General features: G+C 32.3%; 4 protein-coding genes across 5 annotated transcripts; all 4 read right to left on the reverse strand.

Moving 5' to 3' along the window:
• Positions 1-4,944: 4,944 nt before the first annotated feature.
• LOC143912325 (retinoid-inducible serine carboxypeptidase-like) lies at positions 4,945-8,708 on the reverse strand. Its single transcript, XM_077431609.1, has 9 exons — positions 8,681-8,708; positions 8,386-8,615; positions 8,219-8,318; positions 8,020-8,150; positions 7,624-7,939; positions 7,368-7,553; positions 7,221-7,298; positions 6,993-7,147; positions 4,945-5,019 (listed from the first exon to the last, which is right to left on the reverse strand). The coding sequence occupies exons 1-9, from the start codon at positions 8,706-8,708 to the stop codon at positions 4,945-4,947; spliced, it is 1,299 nt and encodes a 432-aa protein (XP_077287735.1).
• Positions 8,709-8,902: 194 nt separating this feature from the next.
• Positions 8,903-12,346, reverse strand: LOC143912326 (retinoid-inducible serine carboxypeptidase-like). The gene is made up of 8 exons (XM_077431611.1): positions 12,298-12,346; positions 11,990-12,222; positions 11,812-11,911; positions 11,605-11,735; positions 11,212-11,530; positions 10,941-11,126; positions 9,030-9,184; positions 8,903-8,962 (listed from the first exon to the last, which is right to left on the reverse strand). The coding sequence occupies exons 1-8, from the start codon at positions 12,344-12,346 to the stop codon at positions 8,903-8,905; spliced, it is 1,233 nt and encodes a 410-aa protein (XP_077287737.1).
• A 3,440-nt stretch (positions 12,347-15,786) lies between these two features.
• LOC143912327 (retinoid-inducible serine carboxypeptidase-like) lies at positions 15,787-17,681 on the reverse strand. The gene is given in 8 exon segments (XM_077431612.1): positions 15,787-15,968; positions 16,042-16,119; positions 16,198-16,383; positions 16,469-16,787; positions 16,856-16,986; positions 17,075-17,174; positions 17,316-17,548; positions 17,630-17,681. Coding segments are annotated over 8 exon segments (1,281 nt in total).
• A 176-nt stretch (positions 17,682-17,857) lies between these two features.
• Positions 17,858-20,885, reverse strand: LOC143911700 (retinoid-inducible serine carboxypeptidase-like). Of its 2 annotated transcripts, none has more exons than XM_077430704.1 (9): positions 20,805-20,885; positions 20,465-20,697; positions 20,135-20,234; positions 19,551-19,681; positions 19,161-19,479; positions 18,891-19,076; positions 18,742-18,819; positions 18,510-18,664; positions 17,858-18,431 (listed from the first exon to the last, which is right to left on the reverse strand). In XM_077430704.1, the coding sequence occupies exons 1-9, from the start codon at positions 20,854-20,856 to the stop codon at positions 18,372-18,374; spliced, it is 1,314 nt and encodes a 437-aa protein (XP_077286830.1). In that variant the 5' UTR covers positions 20,857-20,885; the 3' UTR covers positions 17,858-18,371. The 2 variants fall into 2 exon arrangements, with proteins under 2 accessions (XP_077286830.1, XP_077286831.1); XM_077430705.1 differs by having other exon boundaries at positions 17,871-18,431; positions 20,135-20,227; positions 20,449-20,697; positions 20,805-20,860.
• Positions 20,886-21,047: the final 162 nt, after the last annotated feature.

Consider the following 21,047-nt stretch of genomic DNA (forward strand, 5'->3'; position numbering starts at 1 on the left):
TTGCAAACCACCATTTCGATTGCATTTTAACTGTTTGAATTTCAGCATGTACGAAAGACGAGATATTCATGGGGTTGCGCAGATGACATTTCGATGTACATTGATGGTTGGCAATTCTTAAAATTGAGTTGGATCTTTCTGGCAAGTTTAAAATGGCAAAAGCCGAGACAAAAGTATTAAATGAGCATGCAGCGAAATGAACATGCGCCCGCTTGGTTTGCAAAATATGTGTAATATAAAACGAACGATGTTTATATTAATTGAACTTAAATAATTGGTTATTAATATAATTGAATATTCGGTGTCACCAAGAGAAATGTTTTTACATTTCTTTAAAAACAATTTTTACATTTCTCTGGTAACACCCCTGAAATTGTATGTAGACACTCTTAAAAACTGTCAAACTACGATTTGAATTGAATAATATGTTACTTAAATGATTAATGATCCCATGTTGTGCATTTTTTAACGATGCAATTGCCCATCTTGCCAGTAAAATTAACAAACAATCGGACATATGTACGTCGAGCACCAATCATCAAATACGACTGCCGGGCAAATTATTATGAAATGACCACAGACCTTTGCCACTTGACAACAATACGAAGCCTAAAGCCACTTCTAGTATTATAAAATTTCTCTGGTTTTACCTGTTAGACCTTCCTGGTATATATTTACAATGTAAAAATAAAATAAATAAAGTACATACGTACATATGTAGGTAGGTAGGTAGTTTTTACTTATTTATAATACACCTGAAGAAATTTTCACTAGTTTTTAATAAATTAAATATTACACTCCCTAATACGAAACCCGCATTCAACAGTTGATTCAATTCAAATATGAATCTTACATTATGATGTTTCAAACGGCGAGTTTCACACGTGCGCGGTTCGCGGTCCCGGCTAACGATCAGGGGAGACAATCGAGGGTTCGCATTAATGAAGACGGGACCTCCAAAGGCGACGACAAAAGGTCTCAGATTTATTCCATGGTGTGAGGTAGTTCAACCACAACGCAGGGCCGGCCCTTTATACCGTTGCTTTGTACCGCGCAAATAAACCCAGCGGGAGGGAAGGCAGTGTGGGAGGCTGCAGTGGGTGGAGAAGGATGGGGGGGAGGAACTTGTCGTTGTAATTTGTTATTGCCGGCAATGTTTTACATCCGAGGGTCGTTCCTCCTTGAATATTTATGTCGGTGCGTTTGGGCGCCTGCTACGACGTCTACAGCGTAGAGGGTTGATTTTACAATTCGTGAAAAGCTGTAGTGTAGACTTGCGTGAATGCGTAATTATTTCCCACCGTTTGCTGGCTACGATGATGTCCAAATTAGTAGAGCTTTTATTTATTTATATGTTATACATTCATTTCTGCCATATGTAAGTGCCACGACAGCTTTTCCCAAGGTGACAACAATGGTCAAACTTTTATACATAAGTACTTAACATTACAATTAAATTATTATTTATTTAATAGTTTTGGACCATTGTGGCATTACAGGAAGAACCTAATGCGCCACAATGGCCTACATTTGAAAAAGATATAAAAACATGATATAAAAACCAGTAAACTGTAAATAAAGGAAAAAAGCAAAAGCAGAAAACATGGTAAAATAAAATAATAAAAAAAAAAGTAACAAAAGGAAAATAATACATCATTCAGAGAGAAAAAAAATAACAAAAGTGTAAAAATTAAAAATAAAATCCATAAATCCCATTCTTTGTTTACACTGAACAAAATTAAAATAGTATATAAAAATGTACAAAGGAGAAAGAAAAAGTAAAATAAAATAAAACAAAATATGAATAAAAATAAAATCACAGCGAGGCCCAAATGGAAGAGAGTAGATTAAGATTCCACTCATTCATCACATTCAAATTAAGAAAGTAATGATGAGCGCAGGCTACCAGATAAATATGTTAAAATAATATCCGATAATCTACGCTCCCCAAGGTGGAAAATATCACATTCTTATCATTATACAATACAATAGCGTCATCTATGGACAAAGTGGTAAATCAACAAATTTGATATACGACGAATTTGCAAGAAACTGAAGGGAAAAAATATTATACGACTTGTGAATGTGACAAACCCCTATAGAAATTTGATACAAAAATTTCAAAGATCCAGGTTTCATTGATTCCATAGTATAAATTTAAAGGTTGACCAATTTAGTCGATGCCATATTTTCTACTGTTCATAGTGTACAAAAAATTTTGTTAAATATACATCTGTGAGAAAAAACTACATATTTTTCATATAAAATGTAAACTTCTTGGAAAAATGACATTTTACCGTGTCTCGAGTATCGGAACTAGCATCGAAATAAACAGAAACTAGAGGCGCGTCATACTCGTGTTTACCGTGTCATAAATTTTGGAAATGGGTCGCATTTTTACCATAATGGCCAACCTTTACAGGCAAAAGCGACTGAGAAAAATTACCATCGCCTTCGTGCAAAATACTCCCTCGGCGGTAATATTACGCTACGGCGTAGAGCGACGTGGAAGGAAATGCAACGGAAATGCATCGTAAGTGTACAACGTTTGAATAAATAAATTATTCCAAGTATTACATATTTAATCATATTAAAAATCAAATACTCACTCGGTGTGCTTACCATAAAGTATGTTTCAGTTCATCGAGGGAAATAATATCAAGTCTGTGTTTCCTAACCTTTTTTTGTGACACATCCCATTTCAATATCTTAAAATTCCCACGTTGTTCTATCATCATTAGAACAACATGGAAGGCCGTAAGCCATCATAGGTCAACATAAGTTATCAATACGGCCTCACTGTCTCTACATAGTTGATGCATCCGTCTTTATTGAGAATTTTCATGTTCTCAATTTTTCAATAAATTGTGTCTATGTACATCCTAAACCAGGCCTGGGCAAACTTTTTGGATGAAGGGCCAGATTAGAAATTCAAAATGAGCGGCTGGCCGCAAGTAAAATACTATTTTTAGATATTCATTATTTATTATCATGAAAGGATTTACAACATATATTTTTTTAAATTTGGAAACAGCCGGAGTTTTAATTTAAATCCATTCAAACTTTTCACCATATCATGGGCATGTAAATTTTTCCCTTGTAACACTGTGTTGAAAGTATTTAAGTGTGTCACGATGTCCAGAGTAAATTCAAAATCATAAAGCCAGTCATTATCAATTAATTAGAGAAAGTCCATAATATTTTTCATTTCTAAAAATAGAACTACATCTATATATGTATAAAATATAACTTATTTTATTGACCATACTCGCCGAAGTACTTTTCCTAGGCTAAACTATCGGATATGATGTGTACTGTACTCCGATTCAATATCTCGAAGAAAACCAATGAATTGTCGGTGTTTCAGGCCACATGATCGTATTAAATTTTCAAGTTTAATAACACATGTATCGTGTCCAACTTTTAACACATTTTTACACAGTACTTGTTGATGTATAATGCAATTAATTGTAATTAAATTTTAATCAGGATAATTTTCGCACATTTTATCTACGATTATTATATGAGTTTGAAGTTTGATATATCGTTCTCTTTCTCGCTGTCATTTCTCGTTGCAACCGTTCAATTCGCTCGCAAATTCGAATATTATGTCATAAATCATAAAAAATTGTCATAAATCATAAAAAAGTCATGGAAGGTGGCCACTATCGTACCGGTACCAAAGGTACACATAAAGCCAGTGAAATGAGGCATATAAATATGTTGCCAATTGTTGAGAAGATTCTGGAGGAAATCGTGATGATTCAGATGAAAGAGTTCATTAATATAAATGATTGTTTGGTTGTGGAACAGTCTGGATTTAGAGAGATAATAAAAATTTTGTAAAGATTAATAACAACAATGAAAAAAAAGAAGAAAAGCATTGAACACAGGTATATATAGGTTATATGTACATATCTTTTGCTAAGAAAAATGACCAAACAATAGATATTTGAAGCAAGAAAAGAAACAACAAAAAAGATCACCATGAAGGGGAATATTGCTAAAAGAAGAGCAAGATCTATATAAAAAGAAATTGCAGGAATATTTGGTAGAACATGAATTAACGTGAAATAATGAAGAATTTCGGAGAGATCTGACTGGACATTGGAATATGATCGTACTTAACAAATAACAACTATTCGTAAAGATTTTCCCATTGCTACCCCCCCCCCCCCCCACTCCCTAAAATATACAGATTTCCCCCCACGGTTCCATGTTAAGAAAAACTGGTCTAAACATTACTTTATATTATGTATGTAGTATGTATGTATGATATACCCACATATAACCAGTTGGTTCATCTTTGAAATGGAAATACAAGGTCATATGTTAGCATAATATTCAATATATACAAATATATGTATATTCAGACTATATCTCTATAGGGAACTTAAAAATATCATCGGATGTGAAGTAATATATTTATTCACATGTTTTCCTACGACATAAATTTGGACTCGTAACAATTTGACTTTATAAATAAAATTAAAGATATTTGACGGTGCTTTGCAATATTTCTGCTTTACTCATTTGAATACGAAACTTGTTCAAATCATATAATCTAAAGCTCTTGTGTTTTCTTTCCGCGTATAATGTAATATATGTATTTTTTAAGGAAAAAAATGAATACGTTTTCTACGCATTTCCTTTTTTTGTAACGTTCAGCGTATCCGCAAAATCTCACTACTTCCATATTTCGAATATGAGAAGCAAAAATACATAAAGTATAGTATAAAGCACAAAAGGAGGCTTAGAGGGATCGCTTCGTGACGAGACTGCTGATTTGGGCTTTACGAGAGCAAACACACGACAACCGCGATCCATTTGTTGGTAAAATTCCTAATTTTAATATATAAATATATCTATACATAAATTTAAATAAGATATAAACAAAATTAAACGCTCTGCCTGGACTGTCACATTCACATTTTGATCCTGTTGTTAGTTAACCGCGACGGATAATTTGAGGAGAGCTGGTTTTCGCACGTGGTGCGTCAGTGGTTGTCTAACAGCATGCTGCGGTTAATGGGTTCATTATCTTAGCAAGATGTGCAACAGGGAAATTGCAAAGGATATTTGAACAATTGTAAAATTAAGTATTATTACACATGCTTACGTTATGTATACTTTGATAAAATAAAACAACTCAAAACACTGTTTTACTTATCTACATATATGTAAATAAATAAAATATAGAGTGAAAAAAGAAAAAGTTATAGGCGTTTAAACAATTGAAATCTGACATAGCGAGATGATGGTGCAAAGGAAAAAAAAGGTTGGAACAGTGCGGACAAATGCGACAATGTGGGCGATAGACGTCACTGAGAAAGATGATGCAGTATTTTCGAACGTGTCTATTACGATTATTTTTCATCATCGTAATGGCAGTTTTGATTTCCACATATATTGATGACTAAACCGAGCAAATGGCAAAGTTTGAAAACGATCGGATAAGAACCCAAATTTCGTCAGACGAAAAAATCGAAATCGAATTAATAAGAGGCTAGTAATAAAAAGGGTAAAATAGACGATGATCATTAGATTAGTAAATATTAGAATAGGCTTGTGAACAAGCAAAATCAAGAGATCCGATAAATACAGGAAAATCTAAATGATATTTAATTATGCATAGTTTAAAGTCACCACATTTTCAAATCAACAACTAGAATATAGAAAAGTGTGGAAAATAACCCAAATTTTTTCTGACGAAGAAATCGTAATTGAAGTAAGAAGAGGCTAGTAAAAAATCAATGTTTGTCTGACTGTCACGTATGCGTTCCTATAACATTCAACTGATTGCGATGAGTTATTGTGTGCATGTTCGCGATGGTACAGAAAGTAAAAAAAAATCGCCCAAAAACGGGAATGAGTGGCATGCAACGCAATAATTTCAAATGTTTTCGCATCGCCACCTGCGTTGTTAGGGTAAAATAAACGAACAATTGAATAATTTCAAATATGTTTTTTCACTGTTTAATGCTGGATAAGTTAGATTACCACGACCTTAAAACGGGAACGGGAACGGGAATTGCATGCGCTATTGTGGCATTGCAACGCATGCCGGGTTCAGCTAGTTGGTAATAAAATACCATGTAGCTAACCTACTGGTTACGAAAGAATAGTTTACATTGAATAAAGAAATTGATTTTTGAAATAAATTATACAATATATGTATGTAGTTCTCATAGTGTCAATGATTACGTGTGACAAATTTCGGAAGTACAATAATAAAGATAGACGAGGGGTGAATTAAATAAAAGGTATCGCATGTAGGAGAAATAAAAGAACATGATATGCCACTCACCGATTTATAAGAAATTTTATACATCTACGTTAGTAGGACAATTTTTTCTTCACTAGATATAGTGAATGTGCTAGGATTGAAAAAATGATATTCATTCAAAAATAATCATTTATTTTTTAACAGAAATGTAACGATTTACATATGTGAAAATTTAAAAATGGATATCTTTATTTTACATTGATTAATCACAGTTTAGAGTATATTTTTATATAATTTTAGTATGTGTAAAATAATGTGGTTTGGGAAAACCACATTATTCACAAAATTATTTTATAATTAGTTGATTATGAAAATCAAATAAGGTACTTAATTATCTTGTAAGCTTTTTTTATCAATTCCTTTATGTTATCTTAAAACAATTTATTGTTTATTTATTTTTAAAAATACATGTTTAATTGAATAATATTAATAAGCTAAACATATTAACATTCACAAAATAATTGATTAAAAACAACTATCTACGTATAAGTACATATTTCAATTATATGTACATACATAGTTATCGGCTTCAAAGTTTCTCAATTATATTTATGACATAAAATTTAAAACCCAGTCATAGTTTTTAAGAAAGCTCTCGTCCCTTTTGGATTTTCAATAATTGCCTAAATAAAAAATAAATTTTCGATATTGAAAATTACATATAGATTTTTGTAATAATATCGAATCGATAAAATATTGTACTTACTCCATGTCCAGCAACATTCAACCAGTAAAACCACAAACCGCCACCACTTTTTTGATATCCTTCGATTGTATTATTTACCCATGTAGTTGTCCTCGAAGCATTTACAAACTCCATTTTATTTTTCCATTTTAGTCTGTCAATCCACAACAACTGACCTGGAAGACATTAATACCACATCAATAGGTTGCATGAATATTTAGTCGTGTAATATTGAAATTGTAAATTTACCAGGTGTGTCGACAATTAAATCCATATTTCCATTGCAAATATGAACTTCGACATTCGTTCTATGTAACAAATCATCAACTAAAATGAAAAAAATATATAAATATATCTTCACGTTTCAGATTTTAATGAGTAAAACAATGCCATTACCAATATCGGTTACAGGTAACATAAAATCTTCGAGAAGATAATTGAATATGTTTGCAGCTTGCATTCCCCAAGATACATAACTAGGTATACCCAAAGCTTCTTTAACTGGTCCATTCATTAAATTTATTAAATCGATTTCTCCCCTTTCTTCATATTTACCATATAAAAATTTAGCAATCAGCCTTTCTAAAAAAATTGCAACATTTTTTTTTATTTAAATTCAACAATATGAAAACTTTTGTTGAGAGACAACTACCATCAAAACTGCGGTCATCACGATTGGATTTTGGCATTTTTGTCAATATATTATAGAAATCTACCCCGTCTGTTAATTCTTCAATTAAATTTTGCGTTCTGAGGAATTCCAATCCAGCATGCATATTTTGTCCATTGTCTAATTTTTCTTTCGTATACTTCGCTTGTTCATCGATTAAATCAAATCCCGTTTCGTCAATTAAACTCACTTGGTACAAAAAAGGTGCCCAAGTCATCACAGAATCAATCGGAGATATCCAAGCATTACCCATTGAAACTCCAACAATATTTGCTTCCACATTCCCCTCTTGTATTTCCTAAAATAAATTAAATCATTTTTCACTATAAACAAAAATTAAGTCACAGATTGTAAATTATATGATGTTAAAGCATTCACTTTGTGAAAAGCCTGAGCAAATTCGACTCCCATTTTTCCACCATAAGAAATTCCATAGATATATAATGGTGTGTTTTTAAATTTCGGTAATAGTTTATAAAAATTTTTCATAACCGCAACCAAATCAGTAGCTAAAACATTATTTTGTTTTAATTATTTTTTGTTGTTTTATATTTAATTTAAATAAACAATACATTACCAATTTGAGAGATGTTGGTAGTCAAGAAGTGTAAATCTTCAACAAAACTAAACCCTGCTCTTACAGGGTTATCGACATATAGCACATTGAAGTCTTTAACCTTAATTACAGAGAGATAAAATTACACAAGTGTCATTAAGGTAAATAAAACGCACTTAGAATCTTACCCAATTGTATTCCCTGGGTTGTAACAGTTCATCGACCGGTCCTACAAGACCGAAATTCCCGACTCCTGTCGATGATCCACCTGGACCACCCATCAGCCATAGTATAAGTGGTCTTTCAGATGAATCCGTTACATTTGCAGTGGTGTGGTAAAGCCACCAAAACATATGAGCTCCTTCTCGTACATTCACATATTCATAATCTTGTTCGCCAGGACCAAAACCTCGTTTGGCTAGTAAATTATTGCTAAATAAATACCCTTACAGCAAATAAAAAATGTGTGCAAATCATATTTACCCAAGGCAGGTGAAAATATCGCCAGCATAATTATTGCCAACACGATCATCGTTTCGAGTAATATGAAAAGTATATCCAATACAAATCGGATTAGACATTACATACAGTATATTTACAAATAAGATACATACAATAATACAGATAAGATAAAAAAATCAAATTAATCCATTTCCAATTTATCAATAGTTTTTATCATAATATAATACAATCTACTTGTACATTTCAAAAACCAGTCATTGTTCTCAAAAATTCTCTCGTTCCTTCAGGATTTTCGTTTATTGTCTGAAATTTAAAAAAAAATTATATCATTTAATTTCAAGTTCATTTGATTTATTTTATGTGTATTTACATCTTGTCCTGCTACATTCAACCAGTAGAATGATAATCCTCCACCTTGTTTCAAATATCCTTCCATTGTATTATTAACCCAGACAGTTTTTCTTTTAGCGTTTTTGAATTCCTGTTCATTTTTCCATTTCAATTTATTGATCCACGATAATTGGCCTGAATAATAATACATTACAATGATTTAATTAAATTTCAATTAAAAATATACCCATTTAATGGCTTATTTTATGCTAACCAGGTGTGTTTGAAACCAAGTCCAAATTTCCATTTTTTATGTGTATTTTGATATCAGTATTATTCAGCAAAATCTCAACTTTTATGTAAAAGATAAATAAATATCAACAGTCTGACGAAAGGGATATGCGGATGTGTGTGTGTGTTTTATTGAACTGACAAGTATAGAGGTTTCCAAAAACAAATTTTATATAGGCCGTTACATACAATTATTTCTTATTTATTGGTGTTTGTTATTATTATTATTATATACTAGTGCTGTGCCCGATGAAATATCATCGCATGGGTCATGGCATATTAAGTTATTAAATAAAAAAAAATTAAAATAAATGTGTCTGTGTATTTTGGAGATTTTTTGAACACCGTTAGTCCTATCGAACTGAAACTTAGTATCGGTTACTAAAATTCTTATCGACACGATGTAATTTTTTTTCAAATTTTTAAGTTGACCGGAAATTGTACCTCTCCTTATAGGTGTCCTCTTTTTTTTAAGTTTTTGAATTAAATTATCTCCCAAACCGCTAACACAATCGGGCTGAAAAATTTTTACATGTGATAGAAATTATAATCTTTATAACTTTATATTTTTTAAATATTTTTATCTGAACAGGAAGTAGTACTTTTACTATAGAGAATCAAGGTTTTTTATGTTTTTCTCAGAAACCTTTTGGTATATTGAACTGAAATTTCATATCTAGAAGTTTAAGCTTAATACCAATTTGGTAAGCATTCTTCAACCGGAAGTGTCAGTTTACTCTTGTTCGATTTTTATTTCACTATTTTTTCGACCCCTTAAAAATGTGTGCTCGTCACAAAAAAATTCAAGTATAATTCTTGTATCAATGTGATGAAAATAAAAAAAAATCATTAAATTTTATAAACCGGAAGTGGAATTTTTTCCTCTTAGAAAGGTCAAAAATGTTGTGCCCACTACTCTGTCCACACCCCTGAACGTATCAAGCTGAAAATTTATATTTGTATTCTTTATGTACTAGCTTAGAGCTGATAAGGTTTTGGTTAGAATTTGTAAACCGGAAGTTTTATTTTTTTTAAAACAATATTGCATTATTTTATTTTGACCTTTTAAATTATTTGAATCTTCTTGATATTTATTGTGTATAATACTGATAGTGATTTTAAGTAAGAAAAAAATTTGAACGAAATCTGACTTCCAGAAGTAGAACTTTTGTCTTGTTCAAATTTTCATACATTTGCGCTCAATTTGTATTGAAAATGCTGTCATAGTTATTAGTATTTCATAATCTATCTATACGGTTCAATATCGAATTTTGTTTTGTAACCTTCTAATATTCCTCAAATACATAGATAAAGTAATGGGTTGGTCACATCCGAATTTTTTTTAAATACCTTTTAAATATATTTAAATGTTTAATATGAAAAAAATGGTAAAAACTATCTACCTACCTACATATAAACAATATAAAACACTATTAATTAATTTATTTATTTATAAAATTTTCAATAGATGGCGCTTAATGCTCTAGACTATTGCCCTAGAGGAAACATTGTTACCAAACAGTATACATATAAAGAAGTTTTTTCTTGATGTGTTATCATATTCGTATTATATTCGTACATTGTGTTTAAGCTGTGAGATAAATACATATGTATGTCGAATCGAAACCACTATTATATGTAGTATGGTGAGCGTTAATACCTGTGTCTGTAACAGAAAGCATAAAATCTGCTAAGAGATTGTTAAGAACGTCGACATTTGTAAATCCCCATGTTATTTTATCTGGAATATTAAGTGCGGCTTTCACTGGTCCATTCATCAGAAGGTACAAATATGTTGCACTATCGACACGGAAATCATTTCCGGTCATTTTATTCATCATAATTTCTGAAAATCATTATAAAAATTGGTTTTATTAAATATGGAATTTCACATAAAAATATGTACAAATTGTTAATAAACACTGATAAACCTTTAAAATCGCTATTATCTAATCGGCCTGTCTTTTCCATTTTAGTAATTATATTTGCAAAATCTACTCCATCAGTAACGTAATAAATAGTGTTCAATAAATTAAACCATTCCAAAGTAGTTTGATAATAATGACGATCATCATAAAGTGATTTTAAATACTCGGCATGATTTTCAACTTTATCTCTTCCATTCTCGTCGATTAAGCTTGTTTGATATAGAAATGGAGCCAGACTTAAAACTGTATCAACAGGTGAAATCCACGACCCCATCATAGACATACCTTTAATATTTGAATCTATATTTCCAGATTTTACCTCCTAGAAGTAACACAGCACTTTTGAATGTGGCTTAAACTGATTTATGTAAAAAATAAATATAATAAGAAACTTACGTCATTTAGAAGGACCAAAAATTCAGTTCCAATTTTACTTCCATATCCAGCTCCAAATACGTAAAATGGGGTTTTAGAAAACTTCGGCAATTGAATGTAGAATTCTCTAATCAACTCCAGTAAATCAGCCGCTAAAATTTGAATACTAAATAATTGGCATCATTTATTCATCGACAGCATTTTTATTTAAAATTTAAAATTATTTACCACTTTCTTTATTATTTTCATTTAAATATCGTAAACTATCTACGTAACTAAACCCCACACCAACAGGAGAATCTACAAATAGTATATTGAAGTCTGTGACCTGTAAAAATTAATCGTTTACTATAAACACTAATATTTTATATTAAAACCATGTACTATTAATATAATAGGGATCAACCCATGTGTTTTTTCTTTCATACAACATCTCATCTCTAGGACCGACTAGCAAAAAATTTCCTTGTCCACAAGATGAACCACTAGGTCCTCCCATCAACCACAAAATAAGAGGTCGTTCTGAAGAATCCGTCACATTCGCAGTAGTGTGATATAACCACCAAAACATATGAGCACCTTCACGTATCGTCACATATCCATAATCTTGCTCACCAGGACCAAATCCTGTGGCATCGCCTATTTTATTACGAAAATGAAAATTTTCTTAGAGATGAAAATTTCAATTTAATACTAAATTTTCAAACAAATCACCTTTGACAGTCGATAAACACAGAATCACTAGTATCGTGATCACCTTCATGATGGTTTAAAACAAATTAATAAGAAAAAGTTGATACACAAGTGATAATTTTCTATAAGATAATATTTTTTTATCGCTGCTTCTTGATAATCTACAATGATTTAAAATTCAGCGCACTTCCAATTAACCCTTTTAAACGAAAACAAAAAATAGTGTGGCCAGAAAACTATCACCATAAAATTGTTTCAATAGAAAATACTCAATATAAAATTGTATTAATAGTGGGAAAAAATTCCAAGTGAAAATACGTACTATTGACTTATGGTTTGAACTGGACGACGATTTAGAGAGATTTCAAAGCTAAAAAGTACTACAAATGAAAGATAAAATAGCCGACTATAGATTCCAATATTCATTTTGAACAGGAAATTGACAGATTTTGAGACATCGACCGAATAACACGAAGATATAGAAAAATCGCTCATTTAAAAAACACATATGTATATGTATAATATATCTGAATCTCGAGCCAATCAACATTTTTTATTACCAGATTCGTGTTTACTGGTCATAAATCTATAAGAAAAGTCATATATCGTCTCTGAACCATTTTTCGTGTCGAACAGTGTAATCAATATAGAAAACAGTTGAATAATAAAAATGAATTCGTAAACGACAAATATTATTAATTTAAAAACTAACATTGGTTTGAAATATTCTAAATCCAGACTACCGTTCGCAATTATTCAGCAAAATTTTAACATGTTTGAATAAAGTATTTTCCTAAAGTCGAAAGACAAACAAATACTTTTAACGATTAAAATCAATCATTTTTTAGTATATTTCTGTTGAATTATTCTAGGAATAATTCAACAGAATCCGAACAAATATCGAAAGGCAAAGATCGAAAATCTAAAGATCTTAAGTCGAAAGATCAAAAAAAATGGTGCATGGTAAACGATACATACTCACTTAATTTGCGCGAGCAGGATACAACAGGAACAAGAGGAACAGGCTTTTCCTCCCGTATTAATGTGCGCGCGCAGAATACGAATTCTTAAACGACAAATATTATTAATCAAAAAACTAACTTTGATTTAAAATATTCTAAATCCAGTCTACCTATCCAAATAGACACCAAAATTTTAACATGTTTGAATAAAGTATTTTCCTAAAGTCGAAAGACAAACAAATACTTTTAACGATTAAAATCAATCATTTTTTAGTATATTTCTGTTGAATTATTCTAGGAATAGCACGTGTGTCACATTTACAATCTTAAGTTAAAAGTTTCATAGCAAATTTGCTAATAAGTAAATGTGAAGGATTTTATCTTTATTATTATCGAAGTAAAAATGCACCAATCTCGACTTTTAACCGTCGGAATCACCTGCTTAAATCGGCCATGGGTTATTTTACTAATTTGTTTTGGATATTGTGACGAGGGCACTGCCCATTCTGAATACCAGAAAAGATCTTTCCCTTAATTTTATTATGCCATAAGTAGGTAAAATCCGTTACTCGAAAACAGTTATACCATTTTTCTTAGTGTCCAAAAAATCCTAAGAGTATAAAGGCCAAATGATGCTTGTATACTTTTGCTAAAAATGTACATATTATTTGCGGGGGCCCCGGGCCCCCTTCGAATGCCGGGCCCGGGTTATTTGTATACCCTCCTCCCCCTCTCGTCGGTTCTGCATATATCTATGTTTCTTTATTTATAATATACATATATTAAAAATAACAGATATGAAATAGAATACAGATAAACTAATATGTAATGAATGTTTATTTAATATTTACATTAATGTATAACATAAATATTTCCGAATTTCAAAATAATCACCATAATCTGAATTTATTAATAGTTGCGTGAACCTTATTATAATATAATTACTATAGATACCTACCCACTTAGCATGTAAATAGATTTCATTATCAGAATTAAAATTAGCATTTAAAACTGATTAGAACTATAATTCCAATTGAGTTTTGACGGTGCTCCAGTTTGATATGAGAGTGCAAATAAAAAAAATATATTTTATCTATTATTTATTTTGCCAAGGATAAATAGAGGTTAAATATCGATGAATGAATCATTGTAATTAAATTTATTGCATTTTAATATAAAAGATGTTTAAATTAAAATCCTGTCATAGATTTCAAAAATGCTCTTGTACCAGCTGGGTTATCACGTGGTACCTTAAAACACACGTTATTATTACAATTACTAGTGTTGGGCCCGTTGATTTCAACGGGTGGTTTCGAAAAGGAATTGAAACTCGAATAAAAATAAAGTTAAAGATATTGAATCGACTGGTTTCGGAAAGAAATTGATGCACGAATTACGAAGTGATTACGAATTACGAACTACGTTTTGTGCATCGCCGACCTCCTGCCGCCTTTGCCCCCGATGCCTCCGTCGCTCCGGGGCCTTCGGCCCCAGCGCCGCCGACGCCTCCGGCGCCCCCGACGCCTCCGGCGCCCCCGACGCCTCCGGCGCCCCCGACGCCTTCGGCACCCCGGGGGCTTCGCCCCCAGCGCCGCCGACGCCTCCGGCGCCCCCAGCACCCCCGATGCCTTCGGCACCCCGGGGGCTTCGCCCCCAGCGCCGCCGACGCCTCCGGCGCCTCCGGCGCCCCCAGCGTCCCCGATGCCTTCGGCACCCCGGGGGCTTCGCCCCCAGCGCCGCCGACGCCTCCGGCGCCCCCAGCCCCCCCGATGCCTTCGGCACCCCGGGGGCTTCGCCCCCAGCGTCCCCGATGCCTTCGGCATCCCGTCGCCCCCAGCCCCCCCGATGCCTTCGGCACCCCGGGGGCTTCGCCCCCAGCGTCCCCGATGCCTTCGGCATCCCGTGGGCTTCGCCCCCAGCGCCGCCGACGCCTCCGGCGCCCCCAGCGCCCCGATGCCTTTGGCACCCCGGGGGCTTCGCCCCCAGCGCCGCCAGCGCCCCCGGCAATGAAAAAACTGAAAAAATGAAAAAAATGAAAAAAATGAAAAACTGAAAAAATGAAAAAAATGAAAAAACTGAAAAAATGAAAAGAATGAAAAAAATGAAAAAACTGAAAAAATGAAAAAAATGAAAAAACTGAAAAAATGAAAAAAATGAAAAAACTGAAAAAATGAAAAAAATGAAAAAAATGAAAAAACTGAAAAAATGAAAAAAATGAAAAAACTGAAAAAATGAAAAAAATGAAAAAAATGAAAAAACTGAAAAAATGAAAAAAATGAAAAAACTGAAAAAATGAAAAAAATGAAAAAAATGAAAAAACTGAAAAAATGAAAAAAATGAAAAAACTGAAAAAATGAAAAAAATGAAAAAACTGAAAAAATGAAAAAAATTAAAAAACTGAAAAATATGAAAAAAAAAAAAAAATTTGTTCCCCATACTGGTTGATGGTTGATCGTCCGTCACATACAAATATACAAATATACAAATATACAAATATATTTAGCGACAGTCCGTTTTTATATATAGTATTATAATTTATCAAAATATTTTAAGTACAAAAGTAATACACATAAACCATATGTCCAGCAACATTGATCCAAAACATCGTGAATTTTCCACCTTGTTTCTCATATCCCTCCATAATGTTGTTTACCCAAATAGTTTTCCTAGGCGCAGTTTGGAAATCAGCTGATTCGTTCCATTTCATTTTGTTTATCCAAACCATTTGACCTTTAATTATATTTTTAGTGATTGTAAGAATTTCGTATTAAGATACGTGATACATTAGGATTTGTTTTCATACCAGGTGTATCGACGATGAGATCCACATTTCCATTATATACGTGCACATTGAGGTTTGTTTCATTTAACAATGTTTCCACTGTATCAAAAGGAAATTTATTTATAAGTTTGAATTTTAACGTACTTAAGATATTAACTTACCAACTAGCTAACTTACCAACATCTATCACCGGTTTCATAAAGTCAACAGCGAGATAATCGAATACGTCACCAGATTGACTTCCCCAATGTACGGTTCTTGGAATTCCTAAGGCTTCCTTTACAATACCGTTCATAAGTTGGTCCAAATCATAAGCTCTGCTGCTGTAATGTTTGTTGTAAGTTTGTCTATCAACTGCTTGTTCTAAAATTTATTTGAGAAAAATTTTCCACAATAAAAAAAATATCATGGACATACTGACGTATTATAATATATTATTTTTACTAACGTTTTATCGTTCTTTTGTTATGAGATGATCCTCTCTCCATCTTTGTAAGAATGTTGTAAAAATTGACTCCATCGGTTTTATCCAAAATAAGACTTTCAGTTGTTTTCCATTCATCTGTTGCCTGTTCGTATAATCCTTGGTCAAACACTTGCTTAGTATATTTAGCTTGACTAAGGATTTCCTTTTCGCCCTTTTCGTCAACGAGACTCACTTGGTATAAGAAGGGAGCCCATGAAAGGACTGAATCAACTGGAGATATCCACGAATTTCCCATAGCTACGCCACTTATGTTTGATTGTATGTTGCCTAATCTCGATTCCTAAAAAAATACTTAGATTAAAAATCAAACAAACCATTTATAATAAGGTTTCATAAAAAATTGCTAGCCTTGTAAATTAAATGAGCAAAATCTACAGCCATTTTACCACCATAAGACTGTCCGTATATATAAAAAGGTGATTTTTTGAATTGAGGTAATTGCTCATAGAATTTTTTCATCAACGTCAATAAATCCGCGGCTAAAAATATCCAATATATAATAGAATATTTCTCTTACTCATTATTATATATAAAAAAAAACTAAAAACATCATAATAAATTATGTACCGATTTGTTTGTTATCAGTTGTAAATAAAGATGGATTTTCTATGTAACTGTATCCAGTACCAACGGGATTGTCAACAAATAACACATTAAAATCATTCACCTGAAATTATTTTTTTTCATTAACGATTTCATTATAATATATGTACTTAAAAACATTTCATGTCAATTTGTGGTTGATGTTATCGATGGATAGATAACGTGCCAAATTTTGTATAATATATAATAATAAAAATACACAAACCCAGGTGGTGTTACGCGGATTCAAATCCAAATCTAAAGGACCGAGAATTTTAAAATTTCCAACCCCGCAAGAAGAGGCACCAGGACCACCTTGAAGCCACATTATTAACGGTCTTTCAGAAGAATCTGCCACATCAGCAGTGGTATGGAATTACCACCAAAACATATGAGCACCATCTCGAACAGTTACGTAATCATAATCTTGCTTTCCAGGACCAAAGCCTTTACCTTTGGCTTTAATTAATATAATATATTTATTAGTTAAATAACAATTTTTTAAGCATATTTCAAAATGAGAATCAAATAGTTGTTTACCCTGGACGAAAACTAGGAGTGCTGAGGCGATTAGAAAAATACACCACTTCATTGCGAATGATTAAATGAAAGATAAGATTCAAATACGTATTGTGAATATTGTGAAATTGCGTACAAAACTAATAGGTAACTATCATGAAATCATGACGTTTATCAGTTCTACATTCATATTATGTGTATGTATTGTCACGTTCCAATGAAAGATTAAATAATTTTTCTTTTTTTTTTAAACTACTTGGTTAACTAACTAAGACTTCTTTATTATTATTAAAATGTTACATTTATCTTATTATATTCGAAAAACGACAGATTTAATTATGGAATATAAATGTAATATGTAGAACTCTTTCACTTTAGCTTTACTTCACTATTTAACTTTTTTCTGCTGCTGATATGTTGACTGCTACTCTCAGAGTTTCGATGATATCAACTACCACTCTCGGAGTATCTATAGTGATGACTAACTTAAATTCTAACAGTAGTGAGTTTATATGCTCTTCTTCAAAACAATGAAGTGTTACTCAGTGTTTAAGGTGTGCTATAAATCAATGGTGTTACTTAAGTGTGCCACAAATCAATGGTGCTTCTTATTAAATTAAGTGTGCCACAAATCAATGGTATGTCTTATCCCTACTGGTTAGTCGACTAGATTGATAAGCAAGGTACATAACAGTATGCATGTATGTATATATGAAATAAAATTTGCTCTGATGCTTTAAATATATTTTTATTTATATTCTAATTAAAATCCAGTCATTGATTTGAGGATATGTCTTGTAGCAGCGGTGTTTTCAATAGGCGCCTATAAAATAAAATTTCCAATAAATTCAAATTGGAAGTAAAGATAAATACAATCAATGTTTATATTAATGAAACGTACACTGTGTCCAGCGACATTGATCCAGAACAAAGCGAATTTTCCTCCATGCTTTTCATATCCTTCCATTGTATTATTTACCCAGATGGTTCTTCTCAGTGCAGTTTGAAAAATGGTCGTCGCCTCTGACTTTAATTTATTTATCCACACCATTTGTCCTTGAAAAATAAAATAAAACACGCTCTTTTACGGGAAATATTTAAATTTATAATTTATCTACGAAAAAATAAATTACCAGGTGTACTGCATATAAGGTCAACATTTCCATTGTAGACGTGAACGTTAATGTTAGTTTCGTTCAACAAACTTTCGACTGTAATTAAAGTAAATAATCATAAGAAAATACGAAAAAAGTATGCATTCCTTAATATCTGAACAACCTACCAACACTTGTAACCGGTTTCATAAAATCAACATTGAGATAATTAAACACAGAATTAGATTGGCTTCCCCATCTAACGTTACTCGGAATTCCCAGAGCTTCTTTTACAGGACCATTCATTAGAGTGTCTAGACTATCCGCTCTGCTGCTGTAGTGTTTGGTGATAGTTTGTACATCGAATGCCTTTTCTACGTTAAAATGAATAAATACATAGTTATAAATTTGAATTATTAACAAAAATATGAGAAATGACGAACACAGATTCAGCTCACCCATGATAGTTCTGCCACTTCTCAAAAATCCGCGTTCAACTTTGTTGATGACATTGTAGAAATCTACACCGTCGGTTTTTTGGAATACAACGTTTTGAGTTCTAGCCCATTCGCTGGTCGATTGTGCAAATTGACCCTGATCGAAAACTTGTTTTGTATAATTAGCTTGACGATTGATCGCTTCCAGACCGCCTTCATCAACGAGACTCATCTCGTACAGCAAGGGTCCCCATGAAAGAGTCGAATCTACAGGTGAGATCCACGAATTTCCCATAGCCACACCGCTGATATTCGATTGAATGTTGCCTTGTGCTACTTCCTAAAATTTCATAAAATCCATTACATTTGAATACTTTTTTATACGAAGATTTATAAGTGGTCCATACATACATCGTAAAGCATTCGAGCGAATTCAATTGCCATTTTACCACCGTACGATTGTCCATATACATAAAATGGTGTCGTTTTAAATTGAGGCAATTTTTCATAGAAAGATTTCATAAGTGATACAAGATCTCGTGCTGAAAATTTAAATAAAATTCATTACTTATTTCACACAATGAGAATATACATACACGATCGTATTTATATGAATGGAATTAAGTTCGTATTTTATGTTTTAATATCAATGACATGCTCATATTTGTATCCGTTATACATATAATAAATAAGCTTTGAATACTCGTGTGTATTTCTTTGATTTGCTTATATTGAATAATGTGTGAACATACATATGTATGTAGATGAAAGAAAATTTTGTATCAAAAGGGATACAAAATCAATATTTGATTGGCAAAACATCTAATCATTTGAGGGGTTTTCGAAAGGAAATTTTATCTTCAAAATGAAGCATTATTTGAATATTTTTTTTTTTATATGTATTGTTTATGAACAAGTATGGAATAGCACTACATTTTCGAAAAAAATTCCAAAAAACTTTGAGAGTAACGTAGTAAAAAATAATTAAAAATTACCAATTTGTTTGTTATCTGTAGTCAAAGAAGACAATCTATCGACGTAACTGTAACCAGATCCAACGGGATTATCGACGAAAAGAACGTTAAAATCTTTAACCTGAAATATTTAAAATCAAATCTCAAACATATAAATATTTTTAATAAAGTAAATAATTCTATTAAAGTGATTAATATTGTTTCGTCATTGTTATCAAGTCATCAATCTCTGATACTAACGTATTTCGAATGATGCTAATGAGATTAGCATTAATTGAAATACATGGGGAAAACCACAGATAAACAGACAATGCGTGTTATCGTGTTGCGTGAACATTGCGAAAAATTTACCCAGGTGCTTTCTCTGGGTTCAAGGTTCAAATCTAAGGGTCCTAGGATTTCGAAGTTGCCGTAACCGCAGGATGAGGCACCCGGTCCTCCCTGTAACCACATCATGAGTGGTCTCTCCGAAGAATTGGTAACATTTGCGGTAGTGTGGAACAACCACCAGAACATATGAGCACCATCACGGACATCCGCATAACCGTAGTCCTGCTCTCCAGGACCGAAACCTTTACCTTTCGCTAAAATTGCCAAAATTTTAGATTAGCTCACGTTAAACGGGATACTCTTAGATTGCTTTTTCATATCTTATTTTATTATAAAATAAATGAAAAATTAAATTCTATACCTGCAGCAGTTGAGATTAACGCCAAAAGGCAAAGCAGCACAAACCGTGTCATGGTATAGCCGTAGCAGTACTGCGATCGAATACATCATTTTATCCCCATTTATATCTTCTCAATTTCAATAATATTTTCGGAATTAAAGCTGTTAATCATTTAATCCAGCGGCTTAAGAAATTAATCGCTCTTCAATTTTGAATTCTTTGCTAAATCAGATTACATTGATACGATTTGCGAATCAAATATAA

The sequence above is a fragment of the Arctopsyche grandis genome, chromosome 5 (assembly GCF_051622035.1).
Source record: "Arctopsyche grandis isolate Sample6627 chromosome 5, ASM5162203v2, whole genome shotgun sequence".
Classification (NCBI taxonomy): domain Eukaryota; kingdom Metazoa; phylum Arthropoda; class Insecta; order Trichoptera; family Hydropsychidae; genus Arctopsyche; species Arctopsyche grandis.

What these genes read in the sequence shown, in the direction of transcription:
- LOC143912325 (XM_077431609.1), bottom strand. Translation starts at nt 8,708, where the DNA reads ATGCTGGCGATATTTTCACCTGCCTTGG. An exon ending in AACCCAGGGAATACAATTGG is followed by an intron (nt 8,319 to 8,385) that starts GTAAGATTCTAA and finishes TCTGTAATTAAG; the next exon opens with GTTAAAGACTTCAATGTGCT. An exon ending in GTTACCTGTAACCGATATTG is followed by an intron (nt 7,299 to 7,367) that starts GTAATGGCATTG and finishes TTTTCATTTTAG; the next exon opens with TTGATGATTTGTTACATAGA.
- LOC143912326 (XM_077431611.1), bottom strand. Translation starts at nt 12,346, where the DNA reads ATGAAGGTGATCACGATACTAGTGATTCTGTGTTTATCGACTGTCAAA. An exon ending in ATGAAAGAAAAAACACATGG is followed by an intron (nt 11,912 to 11,989) that starts GTTGATCCCTAT and finishes TAATTTTTACAG; the next exon opens with GTCACAGACTTCAATATACT. An exon ending in GCTTTCTGTTACAGACACAG is followed by an intron (nt 9,185 to 10,940) that starts GTATTAACGCTC and finishes ATTATTATTCAG; the next exon opens with GCCAATTATCGTGGATCAAT.
- LOC143911700 (XM_077430705.1), bottom strand. Translation starts at nt 20,856, where the DNA reads ATGACACGGTTTGTGCTGCTTTGCCTTTTGGCGTTAATCTCAACTGCT. An exon ending in TACAGATAACAAACAAATTG is followed by an intron (nt 19,682 to 20,134) that starts GTAATTTTTAAT and finishes TTAAATTTTCAG; the next exon opens with CACGAGATCTTGTATCACTT. An exon ending in GAAACCGGTTACAAGTGTTG is followed by an intron (nt 18,820 to 18,890) that starts GTAGGTTGTTCA and finishes CTTTAATTACAG; the next exon opens with TCGAAAGTTTGTTGAACGAA.